The sequence below is a fragment of the Quercus suber genome, unplaced genomic scaffold, assembly GCF_002906115.3.
Source record: "Quercus suber isolate HL8 unplaced genomic scaffold, Cork oak 2.0 scaffold_26, whole genome shotgun sequence".
Taxonomy (NCBI): Eukaryota; Viridiplantae; Streptophyta; class Magnoliopsida; order Fagales; family Fagaceae; genus Quercus; species Quercus suber.
The window spans coordinates 2,194,735-2,220,489 of NW_027069491.1; the positions used below are offsets into that span (position 1 = coordinate 2,194,735).

General features: G+C 36.0%; 2 protein-coding genes across 2 annotated transcripts; both read left to right on the plus strand.

The window, feature by feature from the left end:
• Nucleotides 1-299: 299 nt before the first annotated feature.
• LOC112020816 (tyrosine/DOPA decarboxylase 2) lies at nt 300-1,405 on the plus strand. The gene is given in 5 exon segments (XM_065767957.1): nt 300-571; nt 661-741; nt 743-866; nt 868-991; nt 994-1,405. Coding segments are annotated over 5 exon segments (873 nt in total). The 3' UTR covers nt 1,266-1,405.
• A 5,090-nt stretch (nt 1,406-6,495) lies between these two features.
• LOC111984347 (receptor-like protein EIX2) lies at nt 6,496-8,678 on the plus strand. The gene is given in 3 exon segments (XM_024015978.2): nt 6,496-7,092; nt 7,095-7,658; nt 8,224-8,678. Coding segments are annotated over 2 exon segments (1,158 nt in total). The 3' UTR covers nt 7,656-7,658; nt 8,224-8,678.
• The last annotated feature ends 17,077 nt before the right edge of the window (nt 8,679-25,755 follow it).

Genomic DNA, 25,755 nt, shown 5'->3' on the forward strand with positions numbered 1-25,755 from the left:
AAATACTTCTGTTACGAATAATAATGAAAGCAATAAAAAATTTAATTACGGAGCTGAGTTCTCTAGTGTATGTATGTTGTTAGCTAGGTTCCAATAAATATGTATGATAGCAACTTCAGCATTTCTTTTTTTCAAATGAATTAATTGCTTTTCTCTTTTCTTTATAACTTATAAGCCCTTCTTGCCATAGATTATATCTCACTCAACCAGCGCAAACTTAGATTCTGCATAGATTTTTCTCCTTTATTTTTCATAGAGCAACTTTTAGTTTTGCAAAAAACCTACTCAAAACAATCAATATGGGTAGCCTCAAGCTCGATCATGAACTTGAAAATGATTCTCACATGATGGTGAACCCTCTAGACCCAGTGGAATTCAGGAGGCAAGGCCACATGTTGATAGACTTCATTGCTGATTATTACCAAAATATAGAGAGTTACAAAGTCCTAAGCCAAGTTGAGCCAGGTTACCTTAAAAAACTCTTGCCAGAATCTGCCCCCTATTATCCTGAATCAATTGAAACCATCCTCCAAGATGTGCAAAAATATATTATACCTGGGATCACACATTGGCAGAGTCCTAATTACTTTGCCTACTTCCCTTCAAGTGGTAGCACTGCAGGTTTTCTTGGTGAAATTCTAAGCACCGGCTTTAATGTAGTCGGATTCAATCAACTGCGTTTACTTTGAATGCACATAAATGGTTCCTTACAACTCTAGATTGTTGCTGCCTTTGGGTGAAGACCAAGTGCCTTGATAAAATCTCTCTCAACTAATCCAGAGTTTTTGAGAAACAAGGCCACAGATTCAAAACTAGTGGTGGACTACAAAGACTGGCAAATAACCTTGAGCCGAAGATTCCGAGCCGATGAAACTATGGCTTGTGCTAAGAAGCTATGGCGTGGCTAACCTCAGAAACTTCCTGAGAAGCCATGTCAAAATGGCAAAGCTTTTTGAAGAACTTGTAAGAAACGATAATAGGTTTGAAGTTATGGCCCTAGAAACTTTGCTTTGGTTTGCTTTAGGGTTTTGCCTTGGCCAAATGATATCAGTGTGGCTTATCATGTGGAGCGTGTGAATGAGCTAAACAAGAAGCTGCTAGAGTCGATCAATGAGTCAGGGAATATGTACATGTCTTCCACTGTGGTTGATGGAGCATACATAATACGGTGTGCTATAGGTGCAACTCTGACAGAGGAAAGACATGTGATTAGGGCTTGGAAGGTTATTCAAGAGCATGCAGATGCTTTACTCAGCAAAAACTAGTGTAAAGTATTGACACTAGTCACATTGAGTTTGCTTTTAGTTGCCAATAAAAGTAAAATAAGTGTGCATGATGTGGCAATTTGATGCCATGCACAGTCCCTTATCTTCTATATATGTAAGATGCTTTTAATTTTATTCTACAATATATCTTTTTATTGACAAAAATAATTCGTTATTATGTGGCTGTCGTTTGATGAAAATTTTATTTATAACTGGCCTAGATAGAATGAAAAGCTTTGGCAAAGACGATTTCTCGATGTCTATAGGTGTGTTTGTCTGTCTCCTTCTCTCTTTCCACCCAAAAAAANCCAATAAAAGTAAAATAAGTGTGCATGATGTGGCAATTTGATGCCATGCACAGTCCCTTATCTTCTATATATGTAAGATGCTTTTAATTTTATTCTACAATATATATTTTTATTGACAAAAATAATTCGTTATTATGTGGCTGTCGTTTGATGAAAATTTTAATTATAACTGGCCTAGATAGAATGAAAAGCTTTGGCAAAGACGATTTCTCGATGTCTATAGGTGTGTTTGTCTGTCTCCTTCTCTCTTTCCACCCAAAAAAATAATAATGATAAAAGAAGAAGTAAAACACTTCTCTGCCTCCTTCTCTCTTTCCTCCCAAAATAATAATAATGATAAAAGAAGAAGTAAAACACCGACCGAGTGGACCAAATTGTCTGTCTATAATGCAATATTTATCATTTTTATTGCATTTTCGGGGCTCATATTTCATACTTTTCAACTCAAAGTTTAAGAAAAAAAATGAATTCTTGAGCTAAACTTGAAAAAACAGTCTACAAAAAGAATCAATTTAAGGCATAATTAGTCTAATATGGACCGAAGGGGATTGGAATTTACTGAGTGGACCAAATTGAACCGAAGTAGACCTAATTGGACCAAATTAGAATGAATAGAAACTGTTTAATTTTTAAGGAAAACAATTTATCTTCAACAAATTTTAGAGAAAAAATTATATATTATATTACAATACAAAATAATTATTTATTCATATGCATCACTTGGGTTTGCGATTAGCATTTTTATAATTATGGACCACTTAAATTAGCATGCATGGGATGTGACAATCTGATGTTATGCCAGTGGCGGCTCTAGATATTTTTTTCAATATAGTTCTTGAAAAATATAAATTACACAATTTAATAAAAAGAAAATTTCATATATTGAAAACTGTGGGGCCAGAAAATCGGGCAGCCTTGACCCACTTCAAACCAGGCCTAAACGGCCCACGCCAAGGACGCATGATGGGTCCGAGGATGACCCTATCCTCGGTCGTCCGAGACCTCGGAAAAACACGAAGGCCGCCCCACCACAGAACTCCTCGAATATCCTAGGAGGAAAGGGCCCGGTGCCACACGTCGGCGGCAGAAGCACGACGAAGGAGCGAACCCTGGGTGGGCTGTCACCTCTGCATTGAATACGCTCACCTGACCCTCCTGACCGCATTAATGAGGATGTAACCCCTTGACAGGGCAACATCGATCAGGGTGAACCACTTGAGCACGGATATGACCTTTGATGGGACAGACGGTCAGAGAGGAGACTAATAGATGATCGACAGAAGGAATAAGGAAGGAGGAGAGTGAGAGATATATAAGGAAGGGAAGCAAAGTGTAAGAAGGAAGGAGGAGAGTGAGAGATATGTAAGGAAGGGAAGTAAAGTGTAAAGCGAGGAGGTTTTTTGAGAGGGGGAAGAAAAAACCTCCTCGGCCATGGGCCGAGGAGCATCCCCCAGTTGTAAATTGTTCTTAATATTTTTCAATAAAAGAAAAGTAATTGATGCTTCCTGAACGCCGGCCAGGACCTAAACCTTCGATCCACTCTCTATAAATTCATTGTTCTGGATTCGTTGGGCCTGAGAACTCATATCTTTTGGGTTACAAAAACGGACCCTACAAAAACAATAACAAAAAAAACACAAATAAATAAAGTTTCACAACCAATTTTCATTTTTTAAAAGAGTTGCCTAACATAGTTTATTTATTTATTTATTTTTTGAAGGAGTTGCCTAACATAGTTTAACACTTAAGAAGCAACGGCCAATCAACACAATTACATTTACTCCTATTCAAAAAATAAAAAATAAAAAAACATAATTACATACACTTACACAGCTACACAAAAGACAAAAGATGAGAGCCTGGGACGAAATGGGTAACTAACCATAAAATCCTAACAATATAATTAGTTGTCAACGTTTTCAAACTATTTTTTTTTTAGCACCTCGAGTCTCAGAAAATCGAGTTTTGCGCTCATACCTCGAGTTAGCCAGAGATTCATTGTAATTCTGTTTCAACAATCTTCGATCCATCCCTCAACCAAATTGAAGGATATTTTGTGTTCAAATCAAAATTACATTATTACAATTCCAATCAACAAGTCTTTCAAGGAGATCGAATCAGAGGATCACTCTTTTGTAATTACAGAGAATTGTACCACACATATATTCAATACAAATTCGCATTTGTGACACTATTTTACTCGTTTGACTTTATTTCGAACCGAGAAATTTAGTCGTCCACAAATGTATTCTTGAGCTAAACTTGAAAAAACAATCTAGAAAAAGAATTAATTTAAGGCATAATTAGTCTAATATGGATAGAAGGGGATTGAAATTTACTGAGTGGACCAAATTGAACCGAAGTAGACCTAATTGGACCAAATTAGAATGAATTGAAACTGTTTAATTTTTAAGGAGAACAATTTATCTTCAACAAATTTTAGAGAAAAAATTATATATTATATTACAATACAAAATAATTATTTATTCATATGCATCGCTTGGATTTGTGATTAGCATTTTTATAATTGTGGGCCACTTAAATTAGTGTGCATGGGATGTGACAATTTGATGTCATGCCAGTGGTGGCTCTAGATATTTTTTTAAAGGTAGTCCTTAAAAAATATAAATTACACAATTTAATAAAAAAAAAATTTCATATATTGAAAACAATAACAAAAAAAACACAAATAAATAAAATTTTACAACTACTTTCTACGAATTTTTATATGCTTTAAAAGAGTTGCCTAACATAGTTTAACACTTAAGAAGCAATAGCCAATCAACACAATTACATTTACTCCTATCCAAAAAATAAAAAATAAAAAAACATAAACATACATTTACACAGTTACACAAAAGACAAAAGATGAGAGCCTGAGTCTAAGTCACAGGTCAAACTAGTTAGTGGACAGTGGATGGGTGAAGTTAAAGAAATATAAAGCATAACATTGCACAAAAGGACAAACCGATAAAGTCAAATAAAGGCAAAGATATTCAATATTAGTTACTGTTGTGCATGTGCTATTCAGTATTTACTATTTAGCTCAGAACATCAGATGATGAATTAGATTTTTCAATACCATAGAGAGAGAGAGAGAGAGAGAGCAAAAGAGAGAACTGAGATACTTGAGGGCTTGTGTTTGAGGCCACTGGCCAGGCGAGGCGACGAAGGCTGGGTTACCAAATTAGCGGCGGCTGTTCTGGGCCAAGGCAATCTCGCCGATATGCTCTGGGGAGGGTCCTGACTGCTGAGGTTCTTATTTCCCTTTTAGGATTGGAATTTTTATTTGTTTAAAATTTGATTGGGTATTTAGTTTATAGAAATTAAAATTATTTTTATTTATTAATTTAAAAATCTGTCTGAGTAGTGAGTGAGGACTGCTCCTAGATTTTTATTGGGTTGGTATTATTATATATATTTTTTGGGATTTTTTTTTTTTTTTTTTTTGCTTCAAAGGGCATAATAATTGTTAAGTGAACCAAGTTATGAACCAAAGTTTAGTTTTATTGGGTATACAAAAATAGTTTAGTTTCATTGGTTATAAAAAAAAAATTGAGGTGGTCACAAAATTTTTTTAGGAGTAAACAAATATAAAATTTTAAATTATTATGTGTATATTTGAAAGCTCATTTTTAATAGGAAATTACTAAAAAGTATGTGAGCAATACATGGGACAACTAGTATATATTGTTTACCAAAAAAATTAAAAATCACGGCTAAAAACAAAAAGAAAAAGAGGGCTAAAAACAGAAAGAAAAAGCGGGCCGACGTTGGAACGCGTGATACGAGTCATCCAAAACGCGGCTTGAAATAATACCTATAAATAGTATAAAAATAAACAAAATAGAAAAAAAAAAAAAATTCCCCCTTTGCAAACGCTCACTCCGTATAAAATGTTTTTTTTTTATTTTTTTTATCAAGGTGAGGTGGTCATTTTTTGAAGAAAAAATACTGACCGTACGCGGGGTCTTTTTTTGCTGCTGACAACACGTCAACTGTTGTTTTGCCGCTTTTGCGTCTAGTTAGGGCCAGGTTTGATTGTGGAAATCAATATCGAACCAACCTATGCTTTGAAATTCCCTCCAATTTCTCCTCACTTTTGTTTTTTTTTTGTTGTGCACGAAGCCAACCCTCAGCTGCATAGAGCAGGAGAGACAAGCACTTCTTAAGATTAAGGAGGACCTTATTGATGACTATGGTCATCTTTATTCTTGGAGTGCTGAAGAAGGGTTAAAAGATTGTTGCAAATGGGGAGGGGTCCGCTGTAGCAACCAAACAGGCCACATAATCATGCTCAATCTTAATTTCTCCAACTTGGAACCTCTGAGAGGTAAACTTAGTCCTTTTTTGATTGATTTACAATATTTGAATTATTTGGACGTGCAAAACAATGATTTTAGTCAAAGCCAAATCCCAAACTCCATTAGTTCTCTCTCCAACCTGACACACCTTGACCTTAAATCTGTGAATTTCGGAACAAACATTCCTTTTCATCTTGGGAACCTTTCAAGCCTGCAGTATCTTGATCTTAGCTGGAATAATTTTAATAATCCTGAAAACTTAGAGTGGCTCTCTCAACTTTTCTTCTTTAAGATACCTTGACATGAGTTCTGTTAACTTGAGCAAAGTTAATAATTGGCTTCAAGTAGTGAATAAGCTACCTTACTTGTCATCCTTGCACTTGGAATCATGTAATCTTCCAAGTATTTTCTCTGTTTGGCTTGTTAATTCTTCTACTTCTCTTCATTCCCTCGATCTCTCTGATAACAGTCTCACATCTTCTTCTTCTGTACTACAGTGGTTGTTCAACTTCAACACCAGTGTTGTTAAACTTGATTTACGATTTAATCAATTTCATGGTTTAATTCCAGATGGTTTTAGCAAAATGAAGTCTTTGACACATCTCTTTCTTGATTATAATGAGTTTGAAGGATTTCTTGGGAGAGCTTCCTAACTGCTGGATGCATTTTGAAGGACTTAAAATTCTTAATTTGGCCAACAATCATTTTCATGGGAAAATCCCAAACTCAATAGGTTCCTTACTCGGGATTGAAATACTAGATTTAAGCAACAATAGTTTCACTGGAGAACTTCCTTCCTCATTGAAGAATTGTACAAAGTTGAAATTTGTTAATCTTCGAGATAACAAATTGTCGGGACAAATACCGATGTGGTTAGGGAGCAGTCATCCTGATTTAGTTGTGCTTTTCCTTCGATCGAATCACTTCTTTGGAAGCATTCCTTCACATCTATGTCATCTGACACATCTTCAACTTTTGGACCTTGCTTTAAACCATATCTCAGGAAGTATACCAAAATGCATCAACAGTCTTACTGCTTTGACCAGTCCAGTTTCAAACATTGGTCATTTTTATAAAGGTCCTCTTGACTTTTTCCACTGTGATGACCTTGCATTTTGGTTGTGGAAAGGAAGAGATCTCTCTAGTAATCTTGGACAAATAAAGAGCATAGATCTCTCTAGTAATATAATAAACTTACTGGGCCAATTCCAAGGGAAATTATGGAACTTGTTGGATTGATTTCTTTGAATCTCTCAAGAAACCTTTTAACTAGAAGAATCACTACAGAGATTGGTGCGTTACGGTCATTAGAAGTCTTGGATCTATCTGAGAATCAATTATCGGGTGGAATTCCTTCAAGCATTGCTCTTATTAATTCTCTAAATTTCTTGGACTTGTCGAACAATAACCTTTCAGGCATAATTCCAACAGGCCCTCAACTCAGTACCTTCAATGCCACTGCATATGAAGGTGACCCAAATCTTTGTGGATTTCCACTTCCAAAGAAATGTCCAGGAGAAACAACTCAAAATCCAGCTGTGAATAGAGGTGGTGACCTTGCTAGCATTCAAGAGACAGAAGATGGGTTTATAACCCCAGGATTTTATGTTAGTGTGGCCCTTGGATTTGTCATCAGTTTTTTGGGAGTTTTTGGCACATCACTACTAAACAGGTCATGGCGATTCTCCCATTTCAATTTCTTGAACAATGTCAAAGATAAGCTAGATGCAACCGTAGTAGTGAATATGGCTAGATTACGGAGGCAGCATCAAACATAATTGGTAATAATTGTTTCCGTACTTTTATTCTCATTGTCATTATCATCAATGCCATTCTAAGTTTTTTTCCTTTTTTTTTTTTTTTCATTATTGTTTTTTTCTTGATAATTAAAGTCTAAAGTAGTATTATTATCATCATTATTACTCCCAAATTTATGAACATGTCTCAGTCTCTGTTCTTGATTTATTCAAAATTCTCAGTGAACTATGCTTTACAAAAACATGTCATAGACCTCTACTTCCCTTCGGTTATGTAACTATCCTTTTACACAACCATGATTGATCCCAATGAATTACAAGCTTACAACATTTTTTTTTTAATCATCAAGTTTATAACATGTTAAATATACTTTCTAGTTTACAAATTCGTAAAGTCTCCATAGTATTCTTTCAAGATGCGTTACGTCTTAAATGTCTTACTTAGGTAATTACTCAATTATGTTGCATGCATCACAAATTTTGGTTCCAGTATGAACTTGTGCTGGTTATTATTATCATTTTCAACACTCTTAATAGCCACAAAGCTTTATTTGATCTATTCATTTCCTTCCGGACTCTTACTGTACAGGGCTTGGAATCATTATTAGAGACACAGGGGGGCAGGGTTTATTGCTAGCAAGTCTTCGAGAATTCCATTGATTCATGGTCGAAAATGGAGTTTTTTAATTACATTCTTGGTGTTATTGAAGCTACAATTTTCTTTCAGGAAATTGATATCTATGAATGCATTTCTGAGTGTGGTAATGCACACTTTATCTGAACTATGCAATGAGGACGTCTCCCAACAGCCCCATTCGGTCATTTGATAGATGAACTCAAGTTGTTGACAAATTGTTGTACCTGGGCAGTTTAGTTTCGTTCCTACAAGCGGGAATAGAATGTCTGTTTTATTGGCGTCTCTTGCTAGGGTCTATTGTAATGTTGTTATGTGGTTTTGAGGATTTGTTTTCTTGTTTTTCTGCTGTTTTGGCAGACGATGTACACAATTTGTAAGTTAGTGAACAAATTTCTAACTTTTTTATAATTAAAAAAAAAAAAAAATGATACACTAGTAAAAAGCAACAGTTAAACAGTAGTCATGTAGATGACGAAAACAATCACATACTAACAGACTAAATTTTAGTTTAATTATGCTTTTACTCATTCATAGAACATGAATTTTTTTATAATTGAGAATGCACAAAAAGTCAACAATTTTAATTTAAGTACCTCCATTCATACATACATGTACGAGGACATAAAAAAAAAATACATACTTTGGCATAGATGGAACCTGCTCAGTGAAATCAGTGAGGAAGTTCCTGTATCAGTTGTCCCATAGGAACACATCAACAACTAGATGGTCGTGGTTATGGAAAATTACAACTCCCAATAATTTAAAATAATTTATCTGGAAAAGCTTCAATGATCATTTACCAATATGCAGTCTATTTATAACCAGAGGAGTTCAAGAACAAATTTGTCTGAGATGCCATCAGACAAATTTAGCGAGAAATCATCACCCTTAGATTGTTTTCATAGAATGTCCATCAAGCCGATGTATTTTTCTTCTTACTCAAAAAAAACACATGAAAGCAGTAAGAGACCTTCTGGCATCTATGTTGCTTGGCTTCCACCTCCTGAAAACTTTGTGATACTCAATACGGATGGGAGTGGGAAAGGTAATCCGGGACAAACAGGGGCACGGAGAGTTTTTTGGGATCAAAATGGGAATTGGATTACAGGATTCTTGATGCATATAGACTCTACAAACCATTAATGCAGCTGAAATTTTGGGTTATTCAACATGGAATAAACTTAGTATGGATTTTTTTTTTTTTTTTTTGAGATGTTTAAAAATTACTATTTACTAATATACTGAGCCGGTGCCTGGTAGCATGAATCCAAGAACCCCCGAACCACTGGGGCTTAGTGCCTAAGAGCATTCACATCAGCTCATGTAAGATTTGTGTCTATTTTACACATAAAAAATTTACTTTTTCTATTTTACACATTCACTTTTACAATACACCCACATCAGTTCATTTATTCTATCACCACTTTTATTTAAATAATCAATTTTTTCAATTATTTTATTATTTCTCAACAAACCCTTTTATACGCGCTTTTTATCTCTCTCACTTTATCACTTTCCATTTTTTCTGATTTTATTTCTCTCGGTCTCCCTCTCAGTCTATCTCTCTATACCCATTTCTCTCCCTCTCGGTCTCCCTCTCAATCTATCTCTCTATACCCATCTCTCTCCCTCTTGGTCTAATCCACACTAGCTCCGATCACAAGCTCGATCCACAGCTCCGATCACAAGCTCCGATCCACGGCTGCACCGATCCACAACTCCGATCTCCCTAACTCCGATCCACAAGCTCCGATCTCTCCCTCTCGGTCTAATCCACAAGCTCCGATCAAGCTTCGATCTCTCCCTCTTGGTCTAATCCACAAGCTCCGATCAAGCTCCGATCTCTCCCTCTCGGTCTAATCCACAAGCTTCGATCAAGCAAGACCCACGAGCTTCGGCGATCCAGATCCTTTCTTCACCAGCCGATCCACGCTCCACGCTTCACCGGCCGACCCACGAGCTCCAGCGACCCAGATCGTTCCGATAAGCACCGATATCTCTGTCCGTTTGGGTTTGTTTGTGTATGGGTGTGTTTGTGTGTGGGTTTGTTTGGGTTAATTTTCAGTTGATTCTGGCCGTTTAGGTTTGTTTGTGTGCGGGTGTGTTTGTGTGTGGGTTTGTTTGGGTTCATTTTCCATTGATTCTGCCGTGCTGGATGTTGGGGAAGAGAGGTAGGAGATGAGAGTCAATTAAGGAGGAGGGAGAAAAAATTATTAAAAAATTAAATACACGAGCTATAATGCTCGTGTAAATTTACACGGGTACTGTAGCTCATTGATAAATTTCCACAAGTTTACATGATTTTGAAAGAACTGATGTGGAGTGTTTTTTTGGTTCAAAATGTGTAAAAGTGATCAAAATGTGTATTTTACACATTTATACTAGAGCTGATGCGAATGCTCTAAGAAGGTACCAACCCGCCTAAAGGTGCAGTGATAGTATGGAATTTGGACTATGGAAACATAATTTTGGAATCAGATACAGCTTTAGCAATAAAATTACTTGCTAATTGGGAAGACCCCTATGTGGGTCTTTCTACATTTGTGTATGATTGCAGGGAGCTCTTGGATAGGTAATGGATGGTGCGGGGACTCAATGGTGGAGCCAAGAAATTTCTTTAGGGAGGCCGGTGAATACATTTTTGTGTAATTTTTACATTTATTACCAAATGTAAAATAAATTAATGGAAAATTTCAAAAGCTAAGAGGCCATGGCCCCCCTTGGCAGCTCCGCCTATGCCTTGACTTCACATGCTCAGAGAGACTAATGTCGTTGAATAGCGATTGGCAAGGAAAGAGCTAGATTCTTGGTATAGTTTGGAGTACTTTGGACAATAGCATGCATTCCTATTAAGTATATGCAGCACAAATAGGTCCCAATTCAGCTAGTCTTGAAGAGCTTGGGTTTTAGGGACCCAAATGCCAAAAATTGACGGACTGGGCTCCAAACCTATCATTTATGTTAAATCACTTATGTCTGGAATCCACTTCACGTACCTGTCCTTTTACGACTATATTGTCAATTTCACATGGATTAATCATTTTTGTTTTTTGGAAAAAAAAAAAAATTTAATGCAACCCAAAGTTAGGTGGCACCTTCAAAAATTGACATTTGTCTTTACCCAATATCAACTAGCTCACTTCACCCCACATCACTTAACTAAATAATTGATTAGTGATTTATAATTTCACAGTTCTCACATAGCATAAAAAGGTGAAAGGCCTTATAATTTTACAAATGATTTTTTATTTTTCAATATGTTTTAGTCACAACTTAAATAAAAAATTTTAGGGTAAATTCTACTAATATATCTTGAGATTTGGGTTAATGTAATTATATATGTTCAAGACTTTTCAAAACTAATCAATTTGGTCCTTAAAGCCAACTTAGTCTATAAATAGTTAGATATTTTTTACTCAACTGTTTTAGGGAATAATTTGGTTTTAGGGACCAAATTGATTAGTTTTGAAAAGTCTTAGATCTAGTTGGCATTAGCCCAAACCTCAGGGGGTGTAAATGAATTTTACACAAAATTTTAATACTCTTGCCTCCAATTCATACGTTTCACAAATATTAAACCAATCAAAACTATATGGAAATTATGTAATCACCTAATGATTTTAGTAAAGAGAACAAAACTATTTATATATGATTATATAATCTAATTATGTAATCACCTGTTGGAAAAATGGTAATGTCATTTATAGTAAAGAGAACAAAACTATTTGACACAATCACAATTTTAAGGACAATATATTGTTTTCAAGTCACCTTTCTCACATGAGTAATGCTATATACAAAATATTTCACAAGTTTTTTTTATAGCAATTGAGTTGACAAATTTTTATTTGTTTTTATCTAAATTCACAACTAACATTATTTTTTATTTATTTATCACATCGCTTGGGTGTGAAAATTTTGGCAAATTTTGTCAAGAATGGACCCAAGATTTCAAGTTTGAGGGGGCTGAAGTATAAGAAAAAAAAAACTTCAAATATGCGTCCATATAGTATTAACAAATTATAAATGCACAAAATTGTTGTTTCTTAATACATTAAGATGCATTTATCTACCCAAAATCAAAAACCAAACAAAACAAACAAAAAAAAAATGTTTTTTTTTTTAAATACTAGGCTGGCTAGGATTTTTTTTTTTTTTTTTAAAGTTAGGGCATTCACAGTAGTGGTGCTAAAAAATTTAGCTTTTAGCAGTTTTTTAGCACCTCAAAAAACTAATTTATTTATATATCACCTCAATTTACAATACACTCAATATCAAATGTTTTTTTTTTTACCACTTCATTTGAAATAATATAAATAACTCATTAAAATAATAAAGGATAAGAGAGAATTTGAGTTTTTTAATTAAAGGTAGAGAGATAATCTTTATAAAATGTTTTATTTTATTTTTAACAATTTACTACAGTTAACTAGTATTTATATTAGTTTACTGTAGTTGCAAAAGATTTAGCTTTAACTTCTCTGATAACACATGATTTTTTAGTTTTTTGGTGGTAAAATAGTTCTTTTTACTAAAATACAATCACCATTGTAAATGTTTTTATTGTTTTTATTAAGTTTTTGGGTTGGATAGTTGCTAGTTAAAAAAAAACCTAAAATTTTTAAAGGAAGGCAACTACAAAAATTATATATATATATATTAATAAATAAATAAATAAATAAATAAAGACCAGGGAGCCCTGCCTGGCCCCACCTGAGTCCGTCCCTGAATTTTGTGCATACTTTCTCTTCTCAAGTAAAGAAAAGCACGTGAGGGGAGAATGCACTCAATACATTGTGAGAACTTATTATCTTCTATAACTTTTTGGCTTTTTAGTTTGAACCAAGTTTAGTTTTTGTCTCTGGCGTTAGCCATTTGCAATAATACAGTCGCTTTTATGAAACACATGGTGTATACCTCGCTTAACTTTTATCAAACGTGAACAATATATAAAGCATATACATACCGAAGCAGGTAATGAAATATGTATAGTGAATATTATCTTCCTATAACTTTTTTATAAAGAGTTGGAATTGGTAGACTTGGTGGAAGACCTGGAAAGTTCTGGCAACCAAAAAAGTTGGCAATAATACAATCGCGTATGAAACACATGCAACCTTATTGTTGCGCCAATGCTAGTTACATGATGGTTCTCATAAATTTCTTTCACTAACTTGTCATGATAAAATAACATTAATTTAATATTTAAGTGAAATATTTAAGGAGGATGGGGGTTTGGGTTTTTGGGATATCAAAGCATTCAATCTTGCTTTACTGGCAAATCTATGTCATCGAAAAGTAATCAGGGAACCAATATGTGAGGCGTGTGGAACGAGGGAGGAGAGTGACAATAGGCCACATCATTTTTATTCAGAACTAGCTAGTAACAATAGGCCACATCAATAAGTTGTTAAAGACATTTTCAACATTTTGCACTGACTTAATGTTTTGGATCCTAATAGACGTTTGCATGCACTGACTTTAATTGTCGGACCCCATATGAGCTTTCAGTTTCCCCGTGAATTTGTAAAACTTTGAGACGTCCCCTTATATACGCTTTTATACTCTACTTTAATTGAAGATGATGGGTCTAGTTTGGCTTTATATATGGTTGTTTTTTTTTTTTTTTTTTTTGAAAGAGTTTTAACCTATGGCGTCCGCTTCTGATAATAGCTCTTTCTCATCAGACCAAGACATCAATCAGTTTTTTGTGTAGGCGGGGATTGAACCCCAGATCTCTTATACAACCATCAGAGACTTTACCAGTTGAGCTAACTGGAACCCCAGATCTCTTATACAACCATCTTAGACCCCTTATAGCATATTGTTTAACCTAATATGTTAGTCAAGTGATAATAAAGAACACAACGATATGATTACCTAGGAAAACCAATAAAACCAACAATTTCAAGATAAAATCTTGGGGAGGATTTCAAGGTAAAACAAATCCACTATAGAGAATCGAAGTTTTTACAATCAGATTTAACCCTAAATCTATTGCTATCTCTAGTAGTAACTTACAGACATGACTATGTGCAAGCTCTGAATCCACGGACTCATTCTCTCTTGGATTTGCACCACATAAGTACCCACGCTTGTGACTTTGAGATCTCATTCAAAGGTTTCAGATCACAGCTTGTTGATCTTTGCAGCAACTATTCCACTAGCACTTGATTGTAGATCTTATTCCGGTGGATGCTTATAGAGTTAGAAGGTATAGAACCTCTCAGATCTTATAGGAGTAACTCACAAGTCTTCTAAGAGTCTTCAAAACATAGTTAAGGTTTTCCTTTTATACATAATGTTAGGACATATGTGGAACATGTTATGAACATATGTCATTTAGAATTGGCTAATCCTTTGACAAAACGCATGTTACTTGTAATTGGATAAATCTAGAATGTGTTTAATATTTCAAGGAATAAGAGTTCAAGTCAAAATATTGAAACTATGCAAATCTGTCCAAGAATTAAGTAAAGAAGTGTTGTTCATTAAACCTCGACAGATATCTCGACGGATGTATCTATCGAGATTTAATATTTGAAGCTCAACAGATAACTCGACAGATGTATCTATCAAGCATTACGAAATTTAAATTTTCAGATATGTTTTTTATGCATTTCCAAGCTATGTGTTTAGGTTTTCTTTTCTCACAACTTTCGACATATATAAGGATTATTTTAAGGACCGTCATAAGGTTGTTGCACTTGTTGTTGTATGCATATTGTGACCGAAGACAATCTGCCATAATTCATTTTTCACTTAAAGAAGTTGTTGCATTTGTATGCCGTAGGGTTTTGTAACCAATGAGCCTCTTGATCTTCATCGTGTAGATGAATTGAAGAATTTTTGCAACCAACATCCTTCTCAAGTTGGTGTGTTAGTCACGTACTGGGATCCGTGCATCGATTGGTCAATCATGTACTTGGAGCCGTGCATTGAAAGGAAAGATTGTCACTACATTGCAAGTCCAATTGTGTATTGGGGTAAAAGTTCAACTGTAAGTTGGTATAAGGTACTTGGATTTCTTTACTTGTAACCACTTGTTTTGATAATAGTGGATTCTCTGAGTGGTAACCTTAAATTCACTAACAAATCACCCGTGTTAAATTTAATTTTTGTTGCATTTAGTTATTTAGTGATTTATTTGTACTGCCACGCGTATTGCATATTAAATTGACTTAATTAATTCACTTGGCTAATTAATTGGTTAATTCACCTAAGGGGTCAAAATATTTTTAGCCTATCAAGTGGTATCAGAGCAGACACATTCTGATTAGGATTAATTTTTACTATGTGATCCATTGACCCCTGTTGTCATGGCTGTAATCGGCAAGAAAAGATCTTTTGTTTCAAATATATCTTGTTTTTTTAATCTCTATTTGATTGAGTGTCTCAGAAAATTCAAGTCTAAAAGTTATTTGAAAGCTATCATGATGATTATTGAAAAAGACCTTATTGTGACAAAGAAGAAACTAGACTGTCTTAGAATGAAAATTTGCAGAGGAGTTCCTCTGAGCGGAGTGAAGGTTAAAGGCTTTGTCAATAAATGGCAAATGAGAGAAAATACCATTCCTACAGATTTGTCGTCTAAGCATGAGGTGTGCTTTATGATGAAGTCTGCATTCAAGGTAATGGATACTTGTTTATGGTACCTTGACAGTGGATGCTCACGACACATGACCGGAGACTGCTCTCTCTTTAAGGTTTTCGAGTCCAAGAAAGGTGGAAATGGAACTATGTCCCTACCTAGACTGCCAGACAAAAGGAAAGGGAACTATATCTCTACCTGGATTGCCAGATATTGCAAATGTGCTATATGTAGAAGGTTTGAGGGTGAACTTGTTAAGTATAAACCAAATATGTGATCAAGACTTTATGGTGCTATTCTCAAAAGGAAAATGCCTTGTGTTGAATAAGTCTGGGAAGAAACTCATTAGTGGTGCTCGCACTTTAAATAACTGCTATGGATTGGTATATGATGCTGCTATTGTGTGCAATAGAATTCGTTTGTCAAATGAAGACCTATGGCACCAAAAGATGGGACATGCTAGTCACAAACATCTCTCAATTGTATTTAAGCATGAATCAGTTTTGGGGATACCTAAGCTCAACAGAGTGAACAATGTTGTGTGCGGACCGTGTTAGCTTGAGAAACAGACAAAAGCTAAACATCCAGGTACTCAGACATCAGCTACATCTAGACCTTTGGAGCTACTACATCTAGATCTCATGGGTCCAATTAGAACCGAGTCTATTGGAGGAAATAGATATATCATGGTTGTGGTAGATGACTTTAGTAGGTACACTTGAGTCATTCTTCTAAGATACAAGCCTGATGCTCTTGAGCACATTGAAGCCTTGTGTACAAGATTGCAAAATGAGAAGAGCTTGAAAATTGATTGAATTCGAAGTGATCATGGTAAAGAATTCAAGAACTTATACATGGAATCCTTTTGCACTAGATCAGGTATATCTCAAGAATTCTTTGCTTCTATTACTCCTCAGCAAAATGGTGTAGTAAAAAGAAAGAACAGAGTCATTCAGGAGATGGCTAGAGCCATGTTGCACAACAAGGATATGGCTGGACATTTGTAGTGAGAAGCCGTCAACACTGCGTGTCATACAGTTAACAGGGTGTATTTCAGACCCTGTACCAAGAAAACTCCCTATGAGTTATGAAAGGGAAGAAAGCCAAATGTGAAGTATTTCAGAATCTTTGGAAGTACTTATTTCATTCTTAAGGATAGAGAGAATGTGGGAAAATTTGATTCTCAAAGTGATGAAGGAATATTTTTGGGATACTCCTCTACTAGCAAGGCTTATCGAGTATATAACAAGAGAACAAAGAAGGTGATCGAAACAAGCAATGTTGTTATCAATGAAACTTCAAATTCTGGTTTTAAGAATATTAGTGAGGAGATCCCCAAGGAAATTATTCCTCCCGAGCCTAAAGGTGTTCAAGAAATTGTTGATCAAGAGCTTGCATCTCCAAGTACTCCAAGTGTTGTAGAAGGTTCAGCAGACATACCTACCTCAATCGATTTTGAATCTCGTAAAGAGAAATGACCTTCCTCAAGGATCAAGTTGAATCATCCTCCTGAAGTTATTGTGAGAAATATGAATGAACTTACACTAAGAAAGTCTAGGTAAGAATTTTAATATGTGAGTAATTTGACTAATTATCTATATTTACTTTAAAAAAATAATTTGACTAATTATCTATATTTTATGATAAAAGTTTTGTTTAATTTTAAATGTATCTACACGTATGCATAAATGCATGTGTTACATTTAAAAGAAATTAATAATTTGACTAATTATTTATAGTTTTATAATAAAAATTTTGTTTAATTTTAAATACATCCATGTGTTTGCATGGAGTTATATGCTAGTTTCTATAAACTTTGGAACTATAATTTATTTTAAACAAGTAATGTTAATAAATTTAATGTTTCTTTTTTCTTTTCTTTTTTTCTTTTTTATTGAGAAAGAAATTTAATGTATCTATATAAACGCAAACCTCTGGATACATAGACGTAGATTCTCAAAATAAATAAATAAAAAAAATTACATAGACATGGGATGGAACACCATTCTTAAAATTTCTAGAAACCTTTGGTCAATTTGAATAATTTTTTTTTACTCAAAAAAAAAAAATTGAATAATTTTTTCTACTTATTGAAAATCTAGCAAAAATGTTTCACTTCAAGCAAATTATGTTAATAGTTTTTTTTAATAGGTTGATTGTGGAGGATAGGGGTGGCGTTCTAACGATAGACTTGCATGGGACACCATAGTTAATGTCATTTATTAAAAAATTATATTAATAACTTAAACATACAGAACGCTTTATTGCGACAAGTTCTTTTAGGGACAAAAGTTCCACAAAAGTTCACAATAATTTTATAATATTCCTAAATTAGATTCAAAAACACTAAATAACCTATATTTTTTATATTAAAAAAAAAAAAAAGATAACCTAACTGCAGGGATCCTACCGTTCATGTAGTATTTTGTTTTTTCCCCTTTCTGGCAGTTGTACACCTAATTTACATCATGCCAGGTGAGGTTAGTCCCCATTCTTCGGTTTATCGCATCTACACACCCGAGGATCCTAAAAATATTTGGGGAACATTGGGTCGGGGGTAACCTATAGTTTATAAGGTAATCCCTGGTAACCGTCCCCATAGGAAGTTTCATCCCACCTTTGATGAAAGTGATCATGGGAATAACCACGGACTCAAGAGGTCTATTTAAGACCAACCACTCACCTTTCTCACAATGTTGGATTTCAACACTGTTGGGGATCCTATATTTAGCCCCAAAGGTTTCCCTAGCCTCGGTAGTATCTATTAACTTAGCGTATCCACCCATGGTATTTTGTGGGGTGTAGTGTTAAAACTTGTGAAAAAGAAACAAGAAGGAAATCAACACACCTATGAGAGAATGCGAAAAGTGCTCCTTGGGAGGTTTCTTCAACTTAGATTGTCAGAATGTGAAAATGAACCTCAGCCAGCACCAATTCCTCCTTTTATAGGAGTGAAAAGAAGAGCAGTAAATTTCCCGCCCATAGGTGAGGAAGAACAGGGACCGTACGATCTTGATCGAGCCATAAAACGTGGGAGACAAGCAACCGCCTGACGCCATAAATGTGAGATCGTGGATTCAGAAGCCCCAAGAGTGTGTGAAAGACAGGTGAAAGGATGTTGATACGTGGGAACGCATATGGCACATGCATGATTTACCTATAAGGCTAAAACTTCGCTTTTGTCTTGTAAACAAATAGCAAACGTTTTAGGAGGCTATTGTGGGTGCCTAAGGATTGAGGATGAAGTTAGGGGTTGTAACATTAGTGTAGGAATGCCCTTGATCATGGGCCCGAGGAAGGGAACAGATAAGTCAAAATACTCTATTACGTTCAGTAAGAGCAGGAGCCTAGAGAGAAGGGAAGTCAATGGACATCAGGGAAGCTCTTAGCCTGGAGTAGCCTGTTGCATTTTTATTAAATGATGGGAAACAACTTTATTAGCTGCATTGATAAGGAAGTGAGCTGAACAGTATAAGTCACAGCTAAGCAGATTCCTTCCACCACCTTCTTCAGATGTTGAAAATAACAAGTGTCAGAAGAGGATGAGGGTTAGGTGAGAATGGATGGTGGAGATATGATAGGAGAAGAAGTATATAAGGAAAGGAAGGAGCACTGAAAAGAGGATTGAAACAAAAAAAAGAAAAAAAAAAAAAAGGAAAAGAGAGAGAAACTAAGAAAAGCATTGCGAGAAGAAAGTGAATAGTATCATTTTAATGTGTTAGGACATATGTGTATTCACTTGTTAAGAACATATGTCACTTATTTATATAAATTGGTTAATCCTTTGACAAAACACACTCTATTTGTAATTGGGTAGTTTTAGGTGTTTTTAATACTTTAAGAAACAAGGTTTCAAGGTCACGTGTTGAAGTCATCAAGTCTGTCTAAGAAAAAGCAAGCTGAAGTGCAATTTCATTAAAGTTCGACACCTGTTATCTGTCGAGATTTAAAAATTCAGATTTTCTGATCTAATTTTCTTGGGATCCGTGAATATGTTTTTGGGCCTTCTTTTCTCCAAACCCTAAACATATAAAAGGATTGTTTTAAGAGCCGTCAAGCGTGACACAAGTTGCAAATTCATTGAGCAATCTCTGTTCAAGCAAATTGTGATCAAAAGACGAAATTCTTGACCTAGTTCATCTTCCTTCAAGAAGTTGCTGTGTATTTGCACTATAGGGTTTTGTGACCAAGCATCTTCCTGATCTTCATCGTGTGGGATGAACTAAAGAACTTTGCAGCCAACCTTTCTTCCTTAAGTTGGTGTTCTGAATTCGCGTACAGGGATCCGCGCAATGGTTAGTCACGTACTTGAGAGCCGTGCATCAAAGGTGGGAACTGTCACTACAGATCAAGTCCAATTGGGTATTGGGGTAAGGGTTCAACTGTAGGTTGGTAAGGTACCTGGGATTCCTTTACTTGTAACCGCTTGATTTGATAATAGTGGAGTTTCAGGAGTGATGAACTGAAAATCACCCGGTGGAGTTTTTGCCGCGAGGTTTTTCCCCATTCGTAAACAAATTACCATGTCATTTAATTTCCGCTGCATATTTAGTTTTTGATGATTTGTTTGTGCTTCCACGCAATTGCATAATTAATTGATTAATTAACAACTTTGGCTAATTAATTAATTTGGATTAATCACAATGGGTCATTCAGATTGTGGCTTATCAAGTGGTATCAGAGCAGGCACACTCTGATTAGGTTTAATTGTTGCTGTGTGATCCATTGACCCTTGTTTGTCATGGATAGAGGACAATCATTAATCATACCTCCTTTATTTGATAGCACTAACTATGCATACTAGAAAGTACGTATGAGAGCTTTCTTGTGGTCTTTAGATGAGAAGGTGTGGCAAACTGTAGAGATTGACTAGACTAAGCCAAAAGAAGAACCGGCCGATTGGGATGATGCAAAGATCAAGGCGGCTAACTTCAACAGCAAAGCGTTAAATGCCCTATTTAGCGCAGTCACCAATGAGGAGTTCAAGAAGATATCCTCAACTGAAACTGCTAAGGAAGCTTGGACCATCCTCTAGACAACCTATAAAGGAACAAAGGTTGTCAAAGATTCAAAACTTCAAAGGTTCACTACTAGCTTTGAAGAAATTAAGATGGAGGAGGATGAGTCGTTTGATGAGTTCTATGCCAAACTAAAGGACATAGTGAACTCAGCCTTTAATCTTGGGGAAACCATCCCTGAACCCAAGGTTGTAAGGAAGGTGCTCATATCTCTACCTGAGAGATTCCATACCAAGATTATAGCAATAGAAGAATCAAAAGATATTGACAAGATTCCTTTGACTGAGCTGATTGGAAACTTGCAGACTTATGAGCTAGGACTCTCTAGGATTGGCAAAACTGGTAAAGGCAAGAGCATGGCCTTGAAGGCAAAGAGCAGTGATACAGATGAGTCTTCCGATGATGAAGATTCCAAGATGAAGTCCTACATTACAAGACAGTTTAAGAAGTTCATGAAGAATGCCAATGGAAGGAATTTCGACAAGGACCACAGACAATCCAGTTCTTTTCAGTTCAAGAGTCAAGACAAAGGGAAGAAGGATGCTAAGGATGGCAGTCAGTACACTGTTCCTATAGGACCAAAATGCTTTGGATGTCATGGATTCAGTCACATGAAGCATAAATACCCAACATATCTCAAAAGCATTGGGAAGAGTAAGGCATTTACTGCAACTTTGAGTGACACTGAGCCTGAAGATGATTCTAACACTAAGGATGACGGAATCTTAAATACCTTCACTGTCACAATCAATCCTATTGAGGGGATTGTTGAAGAAGTGGATGAAGAAGAAGAATTGGTGGAGTCTAAATTTGAGAAGATGGATGATCAAGATGATATCTACTCAGCCTATGAGAAGCTTTACAAGCTCTCTGAGAAGCATGAGAAATTATATAAGCTGGCCACCAAGAAGCTCAGTGATGTGGAACTTGATCGTGAAGAGTTGTCCACCAAGTTTAATGAGGCGAATCAAACTATTGCAGCACTGAGATTTAAGAACAACTTTTTGGCTGAGAAGACCAAGAAGCTTGAAGCTGAGCTGTTTCAAGTTAGATCTCAATTGGAGAGGACTTCAAGTGCAAAGCTTGATGAGATGCTTGGAAATCAGAAATCTGCTTCAGATCGAACTAGCTTGGGGTATGGTCTCTCTTTCTCTAATATTGCTTCCACTAGCAATACTATTTTTGTTTCTCCTGCTAATAACACTGAAATTGAGAACACTGATGTCAAAATTGAATTAGCTAGTGAAAACTTAGACAAGGGTAAATCTATCTTAGGAGTACCCCCTAAACAAGATAAGAAAGATGCCAAAAACCCTAGGGCTAAGAAGGCTAACTCTCAAAAGCCTAAACAAAAGAAGCAGCATCTCTGTCATCATTGTGGAGCTGTCGGTCATACTCGACCAAATTGCTATAAGTGGCTAGCCACTCAACAGAGCAATGGCATGATAGCATCTGGAAGCCAAAATCAGCTTCAATCCTCTCTTGCTCCTCTTGGAGATATTCTAAAAGCCCTCATGTTTCTTTCTAGCTTGAACGGTTTCAATTCTTCACCCTCACCACCGGTTCAAAGGTTCAATCAAAGGAAATGTTCTTCCAAGGTGTGGAAGAAAAAGGACTCTAAGTGATTTCATCACTTTCTTTTCCCCTTCTTTTTTTTTATTTGTTGCATTACTTGTGTGTTTTGCATTTTTGTTGAGTCAATCTAGTTTTATACTTTACTTTGTTTTAACATGTTTTGTGTGTTTACCTTCAGTTTTATTTATTTTGTTTTTAAATATAAAAATTAAAAAAATTAAAAAATTAGAAAAATACAAAAACAGTGTGTGTTTTGTGTACTTTGGTACTTGTGTACCTTGGATGGCCATTGAAACAAAGTTTCTAAACTATGTATCTTTTGTAACTTAGATGAGCATCTCTATGCACAACTAAGCAAGTGAGCTTTGTGGCTCTTGTTTGTGATAAGTAAAGTTAAGTTATCTCTTAAACTTAACACTCGTATCACTCTTTTTGACGGGTAGGACTAGAAAATCCTAAGAGAAAGGCATAAATAACCATCTCACCACTGTTGTCCGCCAATCATAATATGACACCTGTATGCTTCGGCATAGCAAAAGTGCAGTGTCAAAGACATTTGTATGCTTCAGAATAGCAAAAGTGCGATGTCAAATGCTTAACATCTTGGGTATTTCTTTTCTCTCTTTTATATGCCCATGTATGATATGCTTAAAAGAAAATATGCAAAGAAAATAAAAAGCAAAAAGATCAAAAATGCTTTAAATATGGTTGCAAGTGTGTATTCTAGGAGATGTGGGAGTTATAGGATGTACCTCGAAGGTGATAGTCTTCATCAAATAGTTATGATTGTGTGTGAGTTAAAGTTATTTTCTCATATCTCAGATCGTCATAACATGCATACATATATGCAATCTTGCGATGTTTTCCACACACAACACGCAATATTCTTTACTACTTTTGATACATGTGCAGGTATAATGTGATTTAGCCATCACAAGTGTTTACATGTGCTAATGTATGCTCATTAAACTGTTTTAACTTGTTTTTAAAAAATAAAATTGGTTAGACGTGTTTAATGTGTGTGTGTGTGTGTTTTTGAGGATCCATGTGCTTAAATTCTTGTTGAGAGATGATTTTGAGAGATTTATATGTTGAATGGATCATTGGTTGAGGTGTTTGTTGGATTGCATTCATGTTTGTGTTTTTCTCTTCTCGAAACACTGTTTTTAACTGCTTGCTCGACACCTCCTCAACACCTCCTCGATACTTGGTTATCTGTCGAGCCTCTCAAGCCTTTTTCTTATCGCAATCTCGACACCTCTTCGACACCTGATGGATCGATCGAGAAAGTTTCTGTCCCCTTGATGCCTTCTCGACACCTTGTCGATCGATCGAGATTCTTTTATCTGAAATTGATCTTGCACCTCGATACCTCTCGACACCTCAGCTATCAAGAATTACTGAGGTGCCTATATAAGCTACGATCGCGATTTTTCTCTCATTCTGTCGATCTCTCTCAATCTATCCGAAGACTTTTCACCTCCCAAACAAGTTTCTCTCACTCAAATCTTCAAATCTTCATCATTTTTGGTCTTCCCTTGATTTCCTTCACTTGTAAGTTCATTTCCCTTCCTTTTTCATGCATTGCATGTTTTGAAACCTAGGTTTTGGGATTTTTTTTGAAATTTTTGGAGTTTTTCAAAATTGATGAGTTGTTCTTGAAATTTTGGGTTGGTTTTTCACTTAAATGCTTTTAAAATGTCATAAATTGCATTCCATGTGCATTGGAATCACATTTACATGCATTTAAATGTGTGCTTTATGCTGTGTGCTGGTAGGATTGGATTGGGCTGAGCCCATGATGCCTTTTTGATTTGCATGTTACATGCTCATGCATTTCCATGCATATGTACTTATTGTTCAATATATTTGATATATGTGAACTGTTTTGGGAACTTTTCTGATTGTCTTCCTCTCTATCTTTTTCTCATTCTTTTACATTAGTAGTGTCTATGGCACTCAAACGTAAATCCACTCCTACTCGGAACCCTCTGCGTTCTGGAGCTTCCTCTTCTTCTGACTCTGCTCCTCTTAACCTTTGGTTCCGTGATAGAGATACCCACAAGGCATTTTCGAAGAACTTTTCTCTACGAGGTGTTCATTCAGAACTCCAAGTCATTCTGGCAAACTTCGCTGACACTGACCTTCTCATTGTCATTCACAGTAGGGGTTGGGGGTCATTGTGTGACATCCCGGTCACTTGTCCCCTTGTGCTGATTCAGGAGTTTTACTCCAACATGCACGGGATAGATCGTTCAGTACCTCTCTTTTTCACTCGCGTTCGAGGTACACGCATTCCTGTCACATCGCAGCTAGTTGCGGATGTGCTTAAGGTTCCTAGGATAGAGTTTCCTAACTATCCTTCTTGTGAGCGTTTGAGGACTGTGTCCAAAGATGAGCTCATCTCTGCCTTTTGTTAGCGCCCTGCTAATTGAGGAAAGCATCAGTACACATCATGTAGGCCTTTTGCTAAAGGTCCTAGATTTCTTAACATGGTGATGACTTTTGTACTCCATCCATTTTCTCACTACAACTCCATTACTGAGCCTCGTGCTCGATTTTGTTATCTTTGTTAGAGCATCTTACTATAGATTTTCCTTCTCACTTCGTTCTTTCTATCATAGATGTTCATCTTGATTCGGCGTCCCGTGATAAGCTCATCTTTCCTTTTGCTATCACGAGGATCTTACGCCATTTTTCCATTCCCTTTCCTGTATCCGACCACTTCACACACATATCTGCCATAGATGCTGCTACCGTAAAACATAGTGAGGCGCACTTCAAGTCGCGACAGGCGGATGCCACTCCTCCTTCCCGTTCGACTCCGTCCAGATTTGCTCCATCCAGATCCGCTCCATCTACATCTGCTCCTTCTTCCTCTACGGGCGATGTATCTCTAGGAGACATTATGGCGCAGCTTTAGCGTATGGACACTTGCCTTGATACACTATTTGCTGAGTTGTATCAGGTGAATGTTCGTGTTGGTCGTATTGCACGACGACAGACAACCATGGGTGGTTTTGCTCAAGAGGCTACTCCTTCACCACCTACTTCAGCAGCTTCAGATTCTGAGGATGATGATGATAATGATAATGGAGATGCTAACTCTATTGATGAGATGTCTACATGACACTCTACCCTTTGTCACTCGTGACAAAAAGGGGGAGTAGTTTTGGGTTATGAGAGTAGTCATCTTAGGGGGAGAGTTAGTATAGGACATTTTGATAGGGGGAGTGTTGATATTCTTGAGGGATGTAGTGAGGCTTTTATGTATCTTTTTTTTTTCTATTCTTTTTAGAT